Source organism: Elgaria multicarinata, chromosome 3, assembly GCF_023053635.1.
Source record: "Elgaria multicarinata webbii isolate HBS135686 ecotype San Diego chromosome 3, rElgMul1.1.pri, whole genome shotgun sequence".
Classification (NCBI taxonomy): domain Eukaryota; kingdom Metazoa; phylum Chordata; class Lepidosauria; order Squamata; family Anguidae; genus Elgaria; species Elgaria multicarinata.
In genome coordinates this window covers 40,608,622-40,630,022 of record NC_086173.1, presented here as the reverse complement: position 1 = coordinate 40,630,022, position 21,401 = coordinate 40,608,622, and the positions used below count along the sequence as shown (strand labels likewise).

The 21,401-nt window shown below is 45.0% G+C and overlaps 2 protein-coding genes across 2 annotated transcripts in view; one reads left to right on the top strand and one right to left on the bottom strand.

Annotated features, from left to right (window-relative positions):
- WIPI1 (WD repeat domain, phosphoinositide interacting 1) overlaps positions 1-7,103 on the top strand; it is a 48,005-nt gene extending 40,902 nt beyond the window's left edge. The window contains exons 12-13 of the mRNA XM_063120036.1: positions 1,875-1,975; positions 6,574-7,103. Of these exons, the coding sequence (XP_062976106.1) occupies positions 1,875-1,975; positions 6,574-6,621 (149 nt within the window). The 3' untranslated portion in view covers positions 6,622-7,103. The remainder of the gene's footprint in view (positions 1-1,874; positions 1,976-6,573) is intronic.
- Positions 7,104-9,435: 2,332 nt separating this feature from the next.
- Positions 9,436-21,401, bottom strand: part of ARSG (arylsulfatase G) — a 70,703-nt gene continuing 58,737 nt past the window's right edge. The window contains exons 10-11 of the mRNA XM_063120042.1: positions 14,093-14,183; positions 9,436-10,279 (exon numbers count right to left, since the gene is read on the bottom strand). Of these exons, the coding sequence (XP_062976112.1) occupies positions 9,969-10,279; positions 14,093-14,183 (402 nt within the window). The 3' untranslated portion in view covers positions 9,436-9,968. The remainder of the gene's footprint in view (positions 10,280-14,092; positions 14,184-21,401) is intronic.

Here is a 21,401-nt window from a genome sequence, read left to right as displayed (position 1 = left end):
TCCTCCCCTTGCATGCTCCCCTTCCTTCTTCCTTTCCTGGCTAAGGCAGACTATGGTTTGTTTGTGGTGACAGCTCAATAGCCGACACCATGGATTTCCAGAACTGGAAGTCATGGCAAACTATGGTTTGCCCAAACCAGAAAGTGATGGAGGGAATGTGTGAGGGCAGTTGGGATCTCATTCTTTTTGGCCATTATGTGTGAAGGGAGCCAAAAGCAGGAAAGGAAAGGAAAAGATCATAGCTAATTGACATGAATGCAGTCAGTGACAGGTCATGCTTAGCATCTGGGCTGCAATGTTTCTCTGTTAACATTCCTGGGCCGAAATGAAAAGTAGAAATTCTGAGTGGTATTTTGGAGATGATCTTTGGATAGCCAAGACTTAACTAACGTTCACTGATGAAAAATTTGCTCACAAATTGTCAAAAGGCTGGGTTCATGTTACCTGATATCGCACTCAGCACTTGTTTGTGACTGGCACCTGAGTGGGTGCACTGATTCCCTTGGAATGCATCAAGTCCTAAATGTTTTTGAAAGTTCTGTCTGTGGTGTTTAATCTATGCTAGTCGATTCACATGTGCGAGTCAACATTTCAGTCATCAAATGATGAACCTAGCTGTGTGAATCGGCCCACGGAGCAGGGCTGAGCAGCCTTTTTGCCCCATGAGGCCTCTAAGGACAGCGGGTTGCCTGAATGTGCCATAGAATGAAGGCGGTTCAAGATGTGCCCCAAAGTCACAGATCTGTCAGTTCAGCCATCCAGAGAATTGCAGCAGAAGCCCTCCTGCATCTGCCTTGTGAGCAATATGAGCATGGCCTGGGCCATGGGCCAATCCATTAATTCCCTCTGCAAATCATGAGTTGACTGAAACAGCAATCACCAGTTCTCAGATTGTGAGGGAGGCTTCCCTAAGGAGGCCTGGGCTGTTACAAGAAGAGGCACAAGGTCCTCCTCATTGGCACAGTGTGGGATAGTGGCTAGAGCAGTGGGTGGCCAATCTTTTTGGCAAATGTGTGACAAGTTGGGACTGCACCTTGGGCGGTTTTGCCTCCATTCCACTGAGCTGAGGCGCAGGCAGCAGTACAGCTCCAGAGAGCCAAACTGGCCTGTTCTACCACTCCCTGGTGCAGGTACAACATGGTGCAGCTTGGCAATCTGGGGGCTAGAGTGTGGGACTTGGATCCAGAAGACTTTGATTTGAATTCCCACTTGACTGTGTAACTCACTGACTGGCCTTGGGCAAGTCACACTTTCTTGGCCCAGTGTACCTCGCAGGCTTGTGAGGATCAGTTGGATACTGCCCACATGCACCAGCCTCAGCTCCTGAGAGGAAAGGTGGGATGCAACTGTGATGCATCGCTAACCTCCAGTGTTCCCTGTTTTTAGTCCAACTTGCTGCCTAGTAAACAACATATTTCCTCTGAAGCAGCCTGGGGTGTTCTGCTTACTGATAGGATTTGGGGTGAGGTGGACCATTGATCTGCCCCACTATTCTCATATTTCTTCATTAAGCCTCTGCATTCCTGCATTCTTTTTAAGCAAACAAGTTACCATGTTTCTCTGCCCTTCTTTATGCAAAACCTCTGTGCCACTCATTCACAGACCCACGTGAATCAAACTCTACATGTCTGCCCATTGAGCTGAAGTTGCTAAGTTCTGCTTTTCCCTAGTCTAGTTTTTGCGGCTCACCAGTGCTTTCACTCCAGTTTTACCAAACCCTGGAGAAGAAAGGGGGGGGGAAAGGCACTCTATAAAACACAGTCATCCAGTGGTGATCCTGCCTGCCCACCTTGGGGTCTTCTTGGCCTCTCCTGTATTTATTTCAAGTGTTTTGGTTATTTTTGTTCATTTGATTTTTGTTTTTATTTTTGCAGGATATTCAGAAGATGGGGGAGCCCTTCGAGGAGAGATTATACCCGAGCACGAATTTGCCACTGGGCCAGTGTGTCTGGATGATGAAACTGAATTTCCACCTGTGAGCATTAGGAGCACTTAAGCGGCACTGTGGGCCTCCTGCTGAGAAGACAGTGTTGCCCTCTTCTTCCAGAAGGGCTGTCCCTTCCTCTCCTTCCCTGTATCCCACGGCAACTAACTCTGCTATAGTCTTAGGGCTGGGTAGGATAACTGCCACCATGATGGGAGATGGGCTTAGGGAGCAAAGCCTGTACAAATACAAACCTGATTTTACTTTATTTAAAAAAGAAATTGATAATTCTTACATTCTCATCGTACTGTGGGCTCCCAGCCAAGGGTCTGACCAGGTCCATGCTTGTTAAGGTTCAGTAATGCTGCAGACTCCGATGTTCCAGACATTTTGTTGGCTCCCATAAACACTTTTGTCCTCCCAAGAGGAGGGCATGTTCAGAGTGCAAGTCTGGATTTCTGCATCTTCAGCTCTGCCTCTGAGCTGAGAAAATAATAATACTCCAAAGGTCAGTAAGAACAGTCTTGTAGGTCCCTGTGACATTTTGAGCCCCGGTATGTTCAGATTAAAGTGACCTGAACACAACGGATGAAACTGACGCAGGTTTTTGTGGGTTTGGGGCAAGAGGCCTGCCTTGAGGGCTCCCCAGCACACTGTAGCCCCCGCCTGGCCCTTCACGGCTTCCTTCCCGTCCCTCACAGCCCTTCTGTTGGTTGTTGACTCATCCCGGCAAGGGGGACTCTGCCCCAGCCCTGCGTCAGGGAAAAGCCCAGGGAGGGTGTATAGTGGGTTAGTATGGAGCAGTGGGGAGAAGGCCCAGGGGGTGTCAGCTATGGGGAAATGGGCAGCGCTAGAGTTAGGGCAGAAGGACCGGCTCTGCTTTCCCTGAGCACTTGTGGCAAGTCACAAAAAAGTGTGAGCGGCAGCTCCATCAGATGCCCAACGTTGATGTTGGGCCTACTGACTAACCTTGTCTCCACTGAAGACGGGTAAAATGCAGAAATGGATAGTGGCAGAATGGGAAAAACATTGGCCATGATTTTTTAAATTTTAAAGAAGTGTCTTGATTTCCTTCTGGAGATTTGATTTTTTTAAGGACATTTCTTTATGTTGGATAGTGTTTTCCCTTTCTATAATGGACATCGGTTACCTTGCAGTGTCTCTTAATGCTATTTATTTACTTAGGAACCTCTTTCCAAATTGTATGCCTTTCTGTCCATGCAGGGGGCGCTTTATATTACCAGAGCTAGTTATTTGTACTAGCTGCTGGTGGGAAAACACACACCAGGAATTTGGGCCCCAGCAAGGCCCAATATGGAGAGAGATCATGTAGGAATAACCTTTCTAGGGTTGGAAGCTGGGTCTGAGGAGAAGGCACTGGAGATCCCATCCGTCTCGCATGGCTTTGCCGTGCTGGAGTGGCCTCAAAAGCAGCCCTGGGCAAGGCGCAGCCCTGTGTGACTCAGCCATATTGATGGGGTGGCTAGGCATCGACCGGCCTCACCACTGGCCCGCTTTGCTTCCGTTGCTGCTGGCCCTTCTGCTTCCTTCACTTCTCTGCCACTGCTGTCCAGGCACCTTAATGCTGGGTGAGCCAGCCAAGATAGCCCTGCACTGCTCACTGCAGCCAGGGTAAGGTGTGGCTCATTTTCAGGGCATCTGTACGCTCTCTCCCTCTCCTGACCTTAAAGGCTGTCTCTCGCCCATTTCTCTTCTAGGGTGCTTCCAGACATGGCTTGTGTTGTGTAATGGCCCTGCCTCAAACACGGAATGTTAAGAGGGGCCCAGATGTTGTCTTCCACTTTCCCACTGTTTCTTCCGCCTTTTCTTACCACTGCCACCCCATTATGGGAAAGATGGAACAGCTGTGCATTGCCTTTGGATTGGTGGTGCTAGTCGCTGTCCATCTGGAAGCACCAAACATCTGGGGGAAATGGGCTGTGTGTGAGTGTGGTGGAAGCGCAGGTGTAATTGTGCCATTTCTCTGCTTACGGAGGGCAGGGGGAGGGGGATTTATTGCTGCTTGCTACACAAGGCCAGGCAAGTGGCAAATCGTACCTCTGATTGGGGATAGAACGGGCTTAGTTTGGGCTCTTATCCATAGTTGTATGGGCTGAGAAAAAGCCAGGGCTGAGCCTGTAGCTCTGCTCCCTGCTAACTACGCCAGTGCAGGATTCCTAGTCTGCTGCCCAGGGAAGAAGTTGTTGTTGTTGTTGTTGTTGTTGTTCTTGTTCTTGTTTTTCCACTAGTAATCAGGCTTTCTCATCCACACATGGTCACATGTTGGTTAGGCAGTATTAAAATGAATTAAAAAATAAAGGAAGAGTATTATATTTAAAAGTTGGATGTGTTGGTGATTTGGCTCCAGGTTTGTTACATTAGTTGTGCATGCATGTATGAATCTTGAGCTTCTTGGGTTCATTGACACCTGCTCACATGGGCTCAGCAACCTGTTTGAGGTTACTAAGAAGCTACTGCACTTAAGGCTTATGTTTCATTTTCCATTTGGCTGCCTTAGTAGAAAAGGGTGAATTAGGATTCTTCAGTATTTGCCATCCCTCTGCATCAAGGGTAGGCAACTTGTGGCCCTACAAATGGCATTGGACCGTAGTTCTCATCATCCCTACCCAACATAGCCAGTGGTGAGCATGATGAGAGTTGTAGTCCAACATCATCTGGAGGGCCACAAGTTGCCCACCACAATTTATAATAATGGTTTAGTTCTTTCGCCTTTTACCTATCTCCCAATTTTGGGGGACGTTACATTACGCATCCTTCTTGATATGCTGTGGAGCTCTTATAAGCACCTTATTCATAGAAAATGGCCACTCTGGGAATATTGTGTCGAGAATTTGGCTCCCTTAAATAGTCATTTAACACTGACATAAAAACATTTTTAAGGGCATATGCATGCAGAATGAGAGCCCACCTCTGTGTCATACCCATGTCAGATGTTCCACCGTCTGTGGATTGCTTCACAGTTGGCAATTTTCTTAAATGGCTACCATCTCTGCATAGGAAGATGTAGTCTCAGCATGGAAAAAGAGCACACATTAGAGCCAAGTAAACTGTCCCAATCCAATGTGGAAATAAATTGGAGAAAGGGTTGGATCAAACTTCCTTCTTGGTTCCACGGAACAGATATGACTGGTGGAACAGGAGTTGAGTTCTGCCTCTTCTCTTCCTCCTTGCTGCCCTCTGTGCAGCCTGCAAATCTGCTGGCGTGTGGGTGTTGAGGGATCTCTGGAGATGTGGAGGGCATGCAGAGGACTGCTAGGGGCAGGATAAGACACGGAAGTCCTGTTCCACCATAGTATCTGTTCCACAGCTGCAACGAGGAAGTTGAATCCAGCCCTAAATGAACAAGTGCTGTTGTAGATATGTAGCATACCATCCTCAATACCTGGCAACTCCTGTTTATGCCAGGGCTCTTACAGCCTCAGACCCTGCTTGAGCCTTCACCCTGCTAAACTGAGCACTCCTATTCTCCTATTTCATACATACTGGGGGTGGAGGAGACAGCCAGGAGAGCCTGATTTGCAGCATGAAGGCTGCAGACAGTCGTGTGGAAACATGGTGTTGTTCTCTAGGGAAGCTGGTGATCATGGAGGTGTAATTCCCATGACCTATTGATGCACATATCTTTCACCATGGACGCTCACAACAAAATGACAGGTTCTTTGTCACAGGTGATGATGTGTACACTTTTCTTACCTGGAATTGTGGTAAAGTTGCCATGTGTAAACCTGCCGTATATTGTAGACGCTTATTACCATGGAATCCAACCAGGGCCTACTATCGGCCAATAAGCACGCTTGCCCAGTGCCAGCTGCCTCATGTCTGTTCATGGAAGAACAATTTCGAAACATGAGCACATAAGGCAGGTCCACTGTTTGTCACTCCATTGTGTAAGGTTGGTAGGATTAGTAGCGGAACCTTCTGCAGACGTGCAGTTCAGGTGTGTCTTCATCATTGTCAGAAGTGGAAGCGATTCATACTGCAAAGTTGGAAGGCTGACAGGACCAAAGCGTGTTTCACAATTCTGAAAGAGCATTTACATATATGTAACTTTTTAAAAACAACAACTTTCCAAACAGCTGGGAAGACTCATTGTCACCTCAGGAATCTGTGCAGAGCCTCCCCTATATGCTTCTACAAGGCATTAGAGATTGGCCCTCTACACCCAACAAAATATTAATGACTAGCACTCTGTTTTGTAACTGTCAAACTTTGATAATATCCTTTGGAGCAGCGAATCCTCACTGTGATGCATGTTCTGCCAGGATGCTAATTTGGTTGCCTTATTAATTAAATGCATTTCAGTAACCGACGCTTCAAGTGTGCGCTGTGTTTACAACCAGGACAATGATGTGATTGTTTAAACTAGAAATACTTTCTCAGACTGGTTTTCTGGGTCAGATGCCAGATGGGCATTGGATCTAATTTATTCCTGAGTCAGATGATTCTTGCAAGGACAAAGGAACTAAATGACCCACAGAAACCCACGGCCATTGTGGAAAGCAAAACAGTTGCATGACATTTGTCTCCCTGCTGCTTCCTCTGCATGCGCGCAAAGCCTGTTTACAGCACACCATGCTCAACGGCACGTTGCTGGGGAAAGTAAGGCCCTTCTGTTTTGATTTTGGTAGATAATCTTGTGCCGTGGAAACCAGACGAACAAAGTGAAGAGATCATGAGGCGTGGCAAACAGCAGAGCACAGAGCGGCGGATGGGAGGAGGTTTGGAAAAACTAAAGGGGAATGTGGAAGAACCCACAAGTGAGGGAAAACCCTGAGGTGCTCCAGTCCTTTTAACAAAGTATGTTCATTCCTAGCCAACCATTTCTGGCCCTTTGTGTGTGTTTTCTTAAAAGTGCTATGTAGGTTTGGTATCAATGTACTGTATATGCACATTGCCCTATACTCGAGAACCACCGTGCAAATGTTACCCTGACCGGACCCAAATTTTATATACATACCTGCCCTTTTCTAACTTATGTCATGTATAAATGTACTTATAGAAAAGTCTATTGACCTATGTCTTTGTACAGTGTATGCATAATATTTTACCCATGCAGAATATTTTTGCAGTGACCTATTAGGAAAAAACCAGAACCCCCAACCTATTGTGTTGGAGCTGTGCTGGAATACCTGTCAATAAAATCATCATGGTGTCAGCAGCAGCAGCTGTGCTCCATCTTTCTTGTTGTTTTGAATTGTTGCACAGTTGAATGGAATCCTTTTTCTTTTTTACTATGAGCTCCATGACACCTACTTTTTTTTAATCTGGTTTTCATCTGTGATTTCCCCTCCATTTCCTTAGCGAGTCAATTGCTGGGGCACTTTCACGTCTGTGCGTTGTTGTGCTCTTTCAGCTCATGTATCTTTTCACCTGGAGCGCTACTATGCTGGTGAAATCTCCCACCCCTATGTTCTCCTTTCCCCGGCAGTTGATTTTTTATTTTTAAAAAATGTTTCTCTCTTTCTGCCAAATACAATAGTACAGCAGCCTGAAAGTCTGCAGTTACAGTGCAACAACACACTATACTTCCCCCGAAGATCATATTAAACAAACTCCAAGGAAGGGAGGCCGTTTGTAGGAAGCAGGAGGGGATGCATGGGCTGAGACAGTTGCTGCCCCTTGGCTTGGGAAAGGTTTACAGGGGAGGAGGAGTGAAGGTTTGTTTTGTTGCTCGTTTCAAAGGGTGGGTAGATGAACAATCGTTTTAACTAATTTCTTTGGTAAAGGTGCTCAGGTCCCCTCCTTTGCTCCAAGGTAACCAAAATGCTTACATTTGCGTAAGTTTTAAAGCTAAAGAGGTCAAACTTGGAGTGGTGATAGCTCTTAAGAGGGCTTTAACCACCCCAAGTTTGAATGAGTTCATCCCTTGATTTAAAGTATTTTTTTAAATGGAAATTAACAAAAATGCTTGCATCTGTGTAATTTTTAAAGCTAAAGAGGTCAAACTTGACACAGTGATAGCTCTTAAGTAGAGCTTTCAGCTTGCCAAGTTTGAATCTGATCAATTCATCCCTTGATTTTTTAGAAATTTTTAAATTCCCCCCTAAACCCTTTTCCTGATAGTCACCAGTGTGAAATTCCACCTGTTTGCATTAGTGAAGGATTGGTTTTTCTTTTACTTTGATCATGCGAAGCTGTGCATCTCCAAGTTCATAAAATAAGAGATCTGCTGGTTTCCTACTTAAGAGTAAATCCCATCGCTTTCAACTGCATTTACATCCATCATACTAAAATCCCATGCATGCTTACTTTTGAATAAACCCCATTGAACAGAGCAAGACTTACTTCTGAGTAAACAGAAGAGAGCCTTGAGTTGCTGCTCATTTCTTTCAAGTTTGCTGTTTTAGACTTTAAAAAAAAAAGCTTCTGAGTGACCGCACTATTAAAAGTCAGTTCTATGTGTTTACTCAGAAGTAAGTCTCTCTGTTCAATGGCGTTTACTCACAGGTAAGCATGCAGTGGTGGACTATCAGGAAAGGGGTTTAAGGGGGAATTTAAAAATTCAAGGATAAACCAATCTGATTCAAACTTGACATGCTGAAAGCTCTACTTAAGAGCTAGCACTGTGCCAATTTTGATCTCTATCTTTAAAAATGAGGGCGCTGCAGGCAAGGAGGGTGCATTTTCCACATTTCCTACTCAGGAGTAAGAACATAAGAGTTAAATGGGACTTCTCTCCCTCCCCCTTCTTGGTTGAGTGGAGAACTGCCCTCCCCTCCTCTTTTTTTAACGAGACCGCCCTTGGACACACATGCCCCCAACAAAGAACGGGATGGCTGGATAGAACGCAACGACAGCAAAACATGGGAGGGAGGAGCACATTTATTTCACAGGGAGGGAAAATAATCCAGACTTTCCCCGCTCCAAAAAGAAAACATGGAGAAGAGGCGAAATGAGTGTAGGATTTGGACAACGTCATGTGAGTACTGTGCTGCAAAACCACATACCAGGCATGACAAGTGTGTGATAAATCGCTGGTGTGATGGAGCTCTATATATCATGCCAGCCCATTTCCCATGCCTTAGCAGCAATTTTCAGAGAATCAAAAAGCATACCTTGCTCAGAGAACAACAATGAATTGGACTTGCCTCTTTTCTGAACATGTTATGCAGAGAAAGATATAGGCTTACCATAGCAAGGAGAAATAAGATGAACCCATGTCACTTTATAAAAAATTGGAATGTTCTCAGTTTTCAAATCTTGTTGGATGACTACACATCATCTTTTGGTGACTAGTTGCATTGGAGTTACTTCAAAGGCATCCAAACTTACCTTGAGCTGCTTGGGCTATAACTAGATCTTATGATATACACATGGCTGCTGCTAAAAATGGCAACTGTGTATTTAGTTCTCTTATCTTACATCTCAACCTTCCTGTGTCAAGATGTTTCATAGTTCACCATTTATTTTTTAAAAAAGTAGGGATCATTTCTTGTGTGCATTAATGCTTTGACCATTTTAGCAATCTAGACTAATATAAAAGGAACAGGTGAAAGTCCCAAATTCAGCATTTATTTACAACATGAATGGTGGACAAGCAGGTAAAATCAGGATTGAGTGGTAGATCTCTGAAGAAGATCAGCAAGGATTTCTGATTCCCAATTGTTTAACAATAGCAGCAACAAATTGCTCCCTACCTTAATCCTAAACTATACTTCTAAACACTTCCGGTAACTAACAGTGGATTTTTGTGTTAAAGGACTGTGAGCGCCATTCAGTTCTCAAAACAAATTTCTGGGCTCATGAATTCTTTTAACTCCATGGGTTTTGCACTTGGCTCTGGTTGGCAGATCTCAAGGTTCCAGTTAAGAACAACGTAGGTATCACAAGCTTGAAGTCTGGATGGGCCTGATGCCTTTCAACAGCAAAAAAAATTCTCAAAATAGTTCATTACGTAACAGTTAAAATCCTAAAACACATTGGTTCTAAAGTCTTCACTACTGTTTCATCTGCACCTTTCCTTGAGCTTATGGGCCTCATGGGAGGATGGTGTTAATGGTTCCTGACTCAAGAGCTCTCCATATCAGTACAGCACCTTTTTGTCCAAAGTTGAGTTGGCATAAGCTGGTTGGCATCTGCAGACCAAGTGGTGTGGGTTACAGCAGGGGATCACAGCTGGGTCATGAGAGTAATCTGCCATAGACACATTGTCTGTCTTAATATCCTGAAGAATGTCCCGAAGTGCCTTGCTTACTGCGGGTAAGATAGCCCAGTACTCAGCTGCATGGATGTCCAGGGGTTCCTGCTCCTGAATATCATGCTGTAAATTGAAAATGAGAGGTGGCTGGTGGTACTGTTCCTGTCCAACGCTTCCATCACAGGCCTTGGCACCACCTGGAAAAAGATGAAACACACCAAGATTCCAGACTGCTGTCTTCTGGCTGTTACTATTGTTGCAGTGTCCACACAATTACAAGAGAACATTTTGTGCACGTTTGCATAGCTTAAGTATGGGAACGATCCAGCCAAAGGTAAGCACTTTTATTTCATGAATTTTGGTGACGGGAAGTTGAGCACATACCCATTATTATAAAAACAAAAGCAAAACTGACCTATTTGCAGGGGTAAATGGTTAACAACCAATGCCTGAGAATATATCAATGGAGCACTTGAAAGTAAACTCCCAATAGGGATCATCAGTTTAGGGTGCATAATGTTGGGAGTTTCTTCTTGTTTGACTGCAAAACTTAGAAATATGGCAGGGGTTCCTAGGAAAGTTAAGCAAGAGAACTTGGCACTGATATCACGTAACTGGTCCTGCAGGTGAGTAGGCCCTTCCCTCTCAATTGCATCGCCCAGGTGGTATCACTGTAAGTTCTGTTCAAGGCATGTGATGTGGGTATCAAACACATGGAATGAGTACATTTGGCCTTAAATGTCTAGAGAAAGAGCCCCTTCATGGAAGTGTGTTATTAGCATTTTACCAATGAACAAGCAATGTTTTGGCACAGTTATATGTAGATTGTACCAGGTTAGCAGCTGCAGAATGAAAGCTGCTTCGGCAACAGAAAGTAGACAATGCAGAATTCTCTGGTTGCTCACTAGAATTTTTCAAGGGCAGCTATGATAACCCACAAAATATGTGTTCCCAAAACATTAAGAGAAAAATCTAGATCTGCAGGGTGTATGTACTACACAAAAGGCTGCAGACAAATTACTAAATATCAGTGGCCATTTGGAAAGAGTGGACTACTATGTTTAACTTTTGTCTACTATGAGCTCTAAATGAACCACCATTGGCCTTGTTCTCACAACCAGTAGATCAAGTAAGAATCTTCTGTCTGGGTTGTACTAGTTAAGACTGCAGGTGGCAGCTTACCAAAACATGGTCTGCATCTAGAAACTAGATCTCCCTGTGATGAGCTTTCAACGTGCAGGAAATATTTTTGAATAGAGTATTCAATCATGTGAGTCCCCCAACCTACAGTTTCAAGTGATAAAGTCCAGACACAAGATTACCACTTTACTTGCAGGTTGTGAGAATTCTTTCCTGATGTCACATTTCCACTGCTGGACACCAGTGCCGGAATTGAGTTGACTGGAGGAAACATACCTGATGGGAAAGCCGACAGGGAGGTGAGCAGCATGTGCGAGCAGGATTTGGCTTTTTAACTGTACACCCACTTTTGTCTAGGCTGACCATATGAAAAGTAGCACAGGGCTCCTGTATCTTTAACAGTTGTATAGAAAAGGGAATTTCAGCAGGTGCTGCATGCATACAAATGACACCTGCTGAAATTCCCCTTTCAAAGATACAGGAGCCCTGTCCTTCTTTCCATCTGGTCACCCTATTTTTGTCCTGTGCATTAATTTATTTTCTGTATTGTATGTAGATACAGACTGCTGTCAAGAGTCGGGAAACATTTCGATGGGCCACTTCCACACAGTCTAGAGAAGCTGCACATTGCCTTCACAGTCCTCTCAGGATCCACATCGTGTTGTGCCTCCAGGCGGGAGCTATGATGTATTCAGAAGTGTGTGCCATTGCTTGTGTGTCCTGCTGCCTTTCTGAACAGAAACCAAAGTCAGGCAGGAATGAGCTCAAACATGAGGCAGAATGATTTAACCTTTGATCCCCTCTTACTGAGAGGTGACTCAGTTGAGATCAATGGCACAACCCAGCAGGGAGTGATTTGAACTCTGTGTGACGGAGCTTACTACACTGCTTTATCTGAGGGAGTAAAATGCACAGAAATTGTACCTGGAGGGTGGTGTGGAGAAAGCAGGGCACAAATAAATACTAACTTGATGAAAAGGGGCCCTTCCCATCACAACTGGAAGTGCTGTACATGAACAATCACATCAGGGAAAGCTAAGAATAGGGTATATGGAGAAAGGTACAGTAGGGCTATATTAATCAGTCGAGCCAGTAGGAGTTACTGGAAAATGACACTGGAGGAAGGGTAGGGCCACCAAGTACGTGCAGTGACAGCCCATACTGTCTGGCAGAGGTGATAACAAGACAGACCATGGTAATTATAGCTCAACAGGCCTGAGGCTGCAACTGGCTCTAGTTTTCCATAGGGCTGACCTGCATTTGACCCCACTCCAAAATGACAGCTTGAAAAGGCAGTGGAGGGCCAGGAAGCTTAGCCAGGTGTCACACTGGTCTTCTATCGGCATTTTGCTAGAAAAAGGAGCAGAGATCCCAAGGAAAACACAGTGACACAAAAAGAACCTGGGTGTAAAGTTGTGAATTGGAACCCCGGCAAGCCTGTCTCTCGAGGGCCTCGCTGCTCTACTTCCCTGGGAGTGGAAAGGCCTTTTTTCTGGAAGGGAGGAAGACATGCCTTAACTCAGCGCTTGCAGGGAAACAGCTAGCAAAAGGATCAGGTCTACAACTACTAAAGTCTTATCTAGGGAGGGGGAGTAGTGTGGAGAGAGAGAGAGAATAAAAGAGGCTGAGCATGCACCTAGATCACACAATTGACTTAAGCCAACAACTAGGGCAGGCTGGAACAAATAGAAATATGTGCACACTTTACCACTGTGTAAGAGCAACTGGATTCCAAGAAAGAGCATGGCTGAATATTTCAGTCCAACAAGGACTTTACCTTGAGGATAAGTGGAGCCTCAGAAAAGCGCCATATGGCTTCATCTTGTGCTGCACAGTGAAGGTGTGCCTATTCTGGTGCAGGAAAATGAGCTCCATTGCACTGCATTTCTTTTTTACACACTCCCCATGTGTCAAAATAAGTTGTATACGCCTGAGCTTTAAATACACAAGACAGCTCAAAGATGAAATTTAGAATGAGAATAGAGACAGCCATAGGTTTTGTCCCTTTAGCCCTGCTAAGTACCAGGGAATCTGTTCTCCAGGGCAGAACATGCAAGCCAAATGCAGACCCAGAGGAGCACCAGCCTATACGAACATCTAGGACAGGCAAAGGCCCTCTGCAGAGCCTGGGGCAAATCCAGGCTGAACTTCTGAGTCCATCTGCATTCCCCAAGGCTGTAATTCTTATTCACTCCCCTGCAACTTCCCTACAGCAGGGGGTGGGTAATTTGTGGCCCTCCAGATGTTTCAGCCTATAACTCCAATGATCCCTCACCACTAGCTATGCTGGATAGGGCAGGTAAGAGTTGGAGGCCAAAATATCTGGGGTTTCCCACCCCTGCCTTGTAGATCCCCCCTGGATCTCCTGTGTTTAAAGCTTGGGAATATCATACCCACTACCACCTCTACCTGCATTATAGGGGTGTGTGGAGTGAACTCTGGGTGCATGAATATTCTGCCCACCCACCCAGCGAAAATGCACCAGGTGAAGTGACATGCCACGATGAGGTTGGGTGGTTGTAGTTAACCCACCCCTAGCCTGCTGAGGTTTTACTGTTCACAGTCTATTAAATGGCCCATCCCCTCCTGTGGAATTAAATTCTTGTTCTGTGTGTATGGATGTGACCGTCCCATCTCTTACAAAACTGAAAATGTTGGGCACCATAATGGAAAATCGTCCTTTCTGCTGGGATCTGGGGTGGGTGGATAGACACGGGTTGGGAGATGCATCTAAAGGTTTGCTTGAGTTTCGGTGTTGAGGAAAGATGACTGATTTTATTCACATCTCACTATTTCCAGAGGAGGAGAAAGAATGCTCCACAGGATTTTATTTTTTTTAAGCACCTAACAAAACCAGGTAAGGAACATACCTGTGAGATAAAACGCCTTGTATTGGTCCAGCCGAAGGGCTTGTATTCCTCCATATTTCCCAGCTGCCCCACTGTTGGGGTGGAACAATGTCTAGAGGAAAGAAATGTTTAGAATATTTTAAAGTTGGACTTCTTGGCTTACTATAGTTCAGGAAAACACACATGGATTAGGTTCAGATGATCATGGGGGGTGGGGGGAAGCCGCCATGGCTTCTTCCCCTGCATCCGCACGTGTGCAAACACTATGTATAATTACCTACGATGCAGCGGGGGTGACTTCTTACCCATGGCATACAGTAGGTCTTGTAGGGTGGGTAAGAATTTATTGGTTGATTTAAATCATTTCTTGGCCACCTTTCAGGGCAGAAGCCCTCCCAAGGCAGCTTATAGCAGTAAAAACACAAAAAACAGTTAAATTTTTAAAAGCGATAAAAACAACAAAGCCAGCAACAACAGTTCTGTTTTGTTTCTTGATAGTAACAATAAAATTTAAAAAAAAATTAAGAGAAGGCGAAGGTAAGAGGCCACCCCTGCCTCGTCCTCTTCAGACGTCACAGCAACTTGTGTCGCAGGTAATTATGCAAAAAGCGGTCACGTGGGCAGGGAAAGAAGCCACGGTGGCTCGCCACGCATGATCATCTGAACTTGGCTGTGGGCTGAAAAAGCAGCCATGCATCTAGCCACCTCTCTCCTGATCACAGTTAGGGCCAATCAAGGGGCACTTTTCAAAATAGCTTTCCGTTTATTTATTTATTTAAATGAAAATAGCATCAGTTGGGGGGGAGGGTGAAAGCCGACAAAGCTAGAGCCAGTTTTTCATAAGCCATTTCTCTCCCACAGCTCTTTGTATTCCGTGCATCCATTTGCACCTGACTGTTCTCCCACCACTCAACTCAGAAGTACTTTGAAAGAGGGGCGTCTGATTGTTGTGTACACTCATCCCACTTTTGCCTCCAGTAAACAGGTTTTGTAGGGTTGTGTACTGTTTTTAAAACTTGCAAAATGTGTTTAGTCACAACAACACAGAAGTGGGACAAAAGAAATGTGTGTGTATTCACTACCAAACATTTTCATTTCTCTTCGGAAGTAACCCTATACCTACTACCTGGGAGTAAGAGCAGGTCTTGCACTTGAGCAGACATGTATGGGCTTGTGCTGTTAAACACTCTTGCTTGTCTTAGGTCTTTGTGTTCAACGCTTCTGCAACCCTTGAAATGCCACATGTGTCACACAGGCCGCTTTTTGAGCTTCATTCTGTGTCGCTGAAATGAAACTTCCACTTCCTACAGCAAAGAGCCAGTCTCTGTTGCCCCAGCTCCCCGCCCCCTCCGGAAAGCCGGATCCTGCCCTTAACTTCTGTCTTTCCTGCGTGACAACTTTATCTCCTCACAAGTTTGTGAGCCATAAATCCTAAGTATCTGAGCCATAAATATGAGATAAAGTCATAAATCTGTTTCTACAGATCCTGCTTCTCACAGAGGTGTGGTCTCAGGTCATTCATATATTTCTCCTCCCATGGTAAAACCAGTTTACCTATTTTCCCTTCCCTTTTCACCCAAGATCTCTTTTAATCCCTTCTGGGTCTCAGTTTCCTATATGTACCATGGCCACAACAACATTTCTGTGTCCCACTAGACTTCCATAAGGATAAATACACTCACATGGCCAGTTGATGCTATAATAAATCAAAATTTATGTGCTACATTCAGAGGCACAGAAAAATTCTTTGGCAAAAAGGAACGGTTGCAGGAACACACAATCCGGGTGTCTTCCTTTGCAATCTGGTTCTATAGTCTTCTTTAACTACACAGCTTGCGAATACTGTCAGGAAAGCCCAGAACTGAGGGGAGAATTGGGAGTAGTACATTTGTTATTGTCAAATCTTTGTCCATGCTCTCCTTGCTCTTTTCTAGCCTTGATTCATAAGGCAAGGGAGAGTTCTTAGACTTGTAGAGCCATTCTCCTTCCTCAGGGAGCAGTGAACAGGTGATAATTATGCCATGGAGAACACTGAGCATCCTTTAAAAATGCATATATGATGCACTCCTCTTCACATCTCAGCCCCAAGAGCATACTACATCATTAAAAGGCAAACAAGATTCAAGGGCAACATAGCAGTTTCTGTAGGAGTGCAATGTTCGTCTATCACTTAAGGCATCAGACACTAGAGAAGGGGAGGTACTCCTGTACCCATGCCAGAAATATAAAGAACAGAACTGGATGCCAGGAAAAAGTAGATTCCGAAATAGCTTTTAGAGCTTCAGCAATTGGGCGGTATAGAAATGCAATAAATAAATAAATGTTAGCAAAGCCTTAAGATGCTAAAAAAATAATGTAAGTTGAAGACAGTTATTTATATGCAGACTAAACCACACCTGAACACAATAGATGAAAACAGTGCAAATCATTATGGGATAGCTGTAGTTAGGGATGTCTGGATTTTGTGAAATCTGTCCCATGTGTGTATGTCATGGATTGTGGAGTGTCATTCATTCCAGCATCTGTTCACAGACAGATTCAACTTTTCCCCCATTATGCAGAAAAATACGTAAATAAATCCATCAGAAACTTCGCAACAATATACATAATTCATGTTAGTATGAAACATTTAGCATATTGTCCCCCATTCCATTCAACTTTTCTCCATGGATATTTTCCAGAATAGCAAATGTCTCAGGAGAAACTTGCATATTTTCCTCCAAATGAATTTCCCTAAATTTCAGGAAAGTATAAAAAAACAATCCGGAAGTCTGCGTACTCTGTGCAACTTGGGGGAGGCCAGTCTGCAGTGGATTCGGCAGGTCAGATTCTTAGAAATACAAACTCATTTTAGTCTGTCTTGAATTTCTCCAGCATCCCTAGCTGTCCTACCTCTGACATTAAATGGCTTCTGGGACCCTCGCATGGGGTGGGTTGTAGAGGATGTTAACCCTTTGGTCCTGGTCTGAATCAGGGGTCCTCATGCCTGCAATCTGCCTTAGAAATAAAGCTCCCATTCACTCCAATGGGAATTATTCTCCCCACAATGCAATTTCCAGGCATGGGGGTCGATATGGATCAGGTCAGACAACAACCCCCCAGTGCCCTTGCTGAGACCCCAATCTGGCTCATCATTCCAACCCTCTGCCCTTCAAATGCTGGCAATTTGTGTAAGAAAGAACTTCCACTAAGGACAAACCATGTGATTAATGTCACAGGTTTTTACCCTCAGATGCAATGAGCCTCAGCATTTGGGCATCACTAAAGGATGTGTGGCTGTAAATCCAATGGCTCTCATCCACAGGAGCTCTATATACAGGAGCATGTATACAGGAGCTCTAATGCATGTAAGAACGTCTGCTGTGCTGGGGCTCCTCTGTTCCTCTCATCTATGAGCAGGAGGCAGATACTACAATCTTGCTTCTCCATGAGAAGTAAACACCCTTGTCAGATTTATGGGGATTTGAATTATTTTTTCTAGTTATGAATAATTTATTTTGACAGGTGAGTTGAAGCTATTCCACTGTTTTTTTAAAAATCTCCTGATGTTCATTAGTTTTGATGCCAGAGCATTCACACTAACATGGCAATTTACAACGACAGAACCAAAGCGGATGTCAAATACTGAAATAAACTTTCGGATCTAGCAAGTTCATCTCACAGCCATTATATACCCAGCGCTAATCAGATTTTTGGCATATAAAGGGCTCTACTCTGCATACAAAGCATACAAACAGAAGTGTTCTGTATACATTTATACGTGGGCTTAATATAGGGATGGGTGAGAAATTTGAATACACATTGCTTTACCCCAAAAACCCTCAATCGCTTTTGCCTGTCTGTGCCATGCAGAAAATTGACAAGATGAAGCACCCATAGGTGTGCACAAGGGGTGTGCCAGGTGTGCCCAAGCACACCCTAATGTCTCAAGCAATAAGTGCTGACTTAGGGGGCATTAAGTAAGGATCCAGAGGAGGATCCAGACATAGATGGAATAGCCCTTTGCCTACCCTCCAGCTGGCAAGGCAGAGAGTCCACAGTGACATCACGCCTCTTGCCGGAGAAGCAGCCCCTGCCCTTTTACTCCATTTCCTGGAACAGCGCAGATCTTCTCCACTGACTCAGGGGCACACGCAGCTTCCTCTAAGGAACTCTGCCTTTTAGAGTCAAAATTCCCAGATTAACAACAAGGAGTAGTGAGAAGAGGTAGTTAGCCATTCATGTCAAGTTCAAGCTTCCCAGTCTGGCTATGTGCAGAGAGACAGCTCCTGGGCAGGAAAACCAAATGACAGAGCCAAGCCTGTGGCATCTAAACTTGTTAATTCATATCCATTTGCAAAGGCAGCCGCTGTGAGCCACTCAATTGTGAGAATGGCGTCCGTCCGTCTGTCCTTCCCTCCCTCCCATGGAAATAGCAGGCGTGGTAGAACTAATCTGGCTCCTCCTGGGCATAGGGGGGCCTTTAACCCTTTACTTCCTGCTGTAGTCCCAATCCATGCTTTGCTATTTGCATTGGAAAGAAACATAGGAAGTTGCCTTATTCTGGGCCAGTTTGCATGAACCCTGCCACTCACCACGGCTGATTATGCGAACCCAGTCTCTCAGTCAGACCCTTGATCCATCTAGCCCAGTATCGTCGGCACTGACTGGCAGCAGCTCTCCAGAGTTTCAGGCAGGGATTTTTCTGCCCTACCTGGAGATGCTGAGGATTGAATTGCATGGCCAGTGGAAGTTTTCCTTCACTGAAAACAGCAGGTGTGGGGGCCTGATATGGATCCAGGACCACAGGGGGGGGGTTAAAGCCCTATATGATTCCCTCCCCAGCATGGTGCCAATCCAGATGAGCCCCTGCCACCTATTTACCTAACTCTCCTTTCCTGTTTGGCTCTAAGCCTTGAGACTCTCTGCTCTAAAGGACCTGCTGCCATTTTGTCAGCGACCTTCGTAACCCAGACACCACCACTGAAACTTCCAAAAAGCTGTATCAATGGCTGGATTTTTTCTGAAGACTGACTAGTGCAGCCTTCCCCAATGTGGTGCCCTCCAGATGTTTGGAATTATAACCCCCATCATCCCCAGCAGCAGGGCACCAGCTTGGAGAAGGCTGATCTAGTGACTGTGTGTAAGTAATTCTGCTTTCCTAGCATATGGCCTTGGGTTATTTGCTCGAATCACGTGGCCCTAAAGCACCTTGACAGAGCAGAGTTGACACGTGGCAGACTGAGGTCTGAATTATGTGGGATAATCTGACAAATATATTTATATAGGTACTAGAACCTTCCAGGATTGTTATCCTGTGAAAGTGCGCTTGCCTGGCTTTTCTCATGTTTCACGCTCAGAAATTTCATTAACAACGAAGACCCACATTATACATTATTTTGGGAGACCCATGATTGATCTCCTAACATTTAAAACAGTTGTTGTTGTTGATAATAAATGCAAGAGTGGAGGGTGCTGTTTTGATAAGGGAAGTGATGCAGGGAATGGAGCCCTTAAGATTTTCCTTTTGTGCCATTTCCCAATTTCCCCAACTCTATTTATGGAGCAAACAAAAACATTGGTTATGAGTACGTTATTTTGCATTTCCTTTGCGTAATCCTGTTTCTTATCGACTGGGCCCGAGTTTGCAGATTCTATCTGTCTTCATTTTTCTCAATGCAAATGTTAATGAGTTTGTTGTTTCACAGCTCTGGGGCAGGATGTCATTCATTACTTATCCAATTTTATTTGGCTAGCAATCTGGAGGCATGATATTGTTACCAAGGTAGAATGGTTTAGGTTTAAAAAAAACAGAAGAGGTGAGTCTTATAATGTCAGACCCTTGGTCCATTGAGCCCAGTATTGCCGACACGGACTGACAGCAGCTCTCCAGGAGTTTTTCCAGCCCTACCTGGAGATGCCTTGGACTGAACCTGGGACCTTCTGCATGAAAAACAGGGGCTCTATCACTGAGCTATGGTGCAGCAGCAGCACTCTCTTTTTGTGCATTCTGCGTTCGATCTGCCAAAGGATGCACAGCTTGAGATCCAGCCTAGTATTTAAGTAGTCAAAGACTATCCGGAATGGCATGCAGGTGAATGAGCAGGCTGGCAGAAGTGGAATGGAGCACTCTGTCCTTCCTCTGCACCTAGCATAGAAATGCAGTGAGCTGCTGCAAGAGGGATGGAGCCCATTCCTCCTCTGCCAGCTCTCTACAGTTTGTGTGGGCTAGAAATCACCAGCAGAGGACCCTCTAAGAGAAATGATCTGGTGGAAGTATCAGCTCTCCAAAGTCATTTTGGAATTAAACGATTTCATATTGGTCTTCTGTTTCTCCGTATGTGTGCGTGTGCATATGTGTGTATCCGAGGCAGTAAGCCCGTGTGCACCAATTGCTGGGGAACATGGGTGGGAGGGTGCTGTTGCACCACGTCCTGCTTTGTTGGTCCCTGGTCGACAGCTGGTTGGCCACTGTGTGAACAGAGTGCTGGACTAGTTGGACCCTCTGTCTGATCTAGCAGGGCTCTTCTTATGTTCATTCCTAGGAGAGCAGTAGCTGTGCTTCCACAAAAAGTAATGTGCTGGGATTTCAGATGCCAGAATGCTGTTTGCTAAAAGCCACTTAGGTAACACATATAATCCTATGTACAACCAATGTGAGGGATTCCAGGCTGTACCCAGGTACCACTGACTGCCAAAGAAAGGAGTGTTGTTGCCACTTCTTATCCTCTGGGAATGCTTCACACAGCTCTCGCTGCGCAATAATGCAGAAGCTGGCAAGTCTGAGAACATTCCCCTGGGAAACTTCCTCGGCAGGATTTGAGGGTTTGACGGTCTAGAAGCTTAAATGTATTTGAAGTGAAAAGGGCTTCCTCCACACAGTAACGTTCAAAAGAGATTATGTGCTTCTGTAGATATTCAAACCAGTCTCAGGACTTGCACACAGATTACATGACAAGTCCTGTTACCAAGAGGGAAATTCTGCATGTGCGCTCCAGCTACCCATAATTCACTAGAGATACATTACTGTTTATTTATTTATTTATTTATTTATTTAGCACCATCAGTGTACATGGTGGTGTACATTAGAATGTGCTAGGAGTCATTGCAGCCTCTCTCTGGGTGATAACACCCAAACCACTGCATGTTCCTTGCTATTTTTCCGGAGACGGCAAAATTATTTTGGGCTGCCTCGATGTTCAATTCTTATCCATTGAACATCAGAGCTATTCGCTGGCTGAGATGATTGGGGCAGGTCATCACACCTCCCAGGGCTGAGGCAACATCTCCAAACTGTCTCTCATTGACACTCTTTCCACATTCCCAGCCTGTTCACAGATTCTCACCGCAA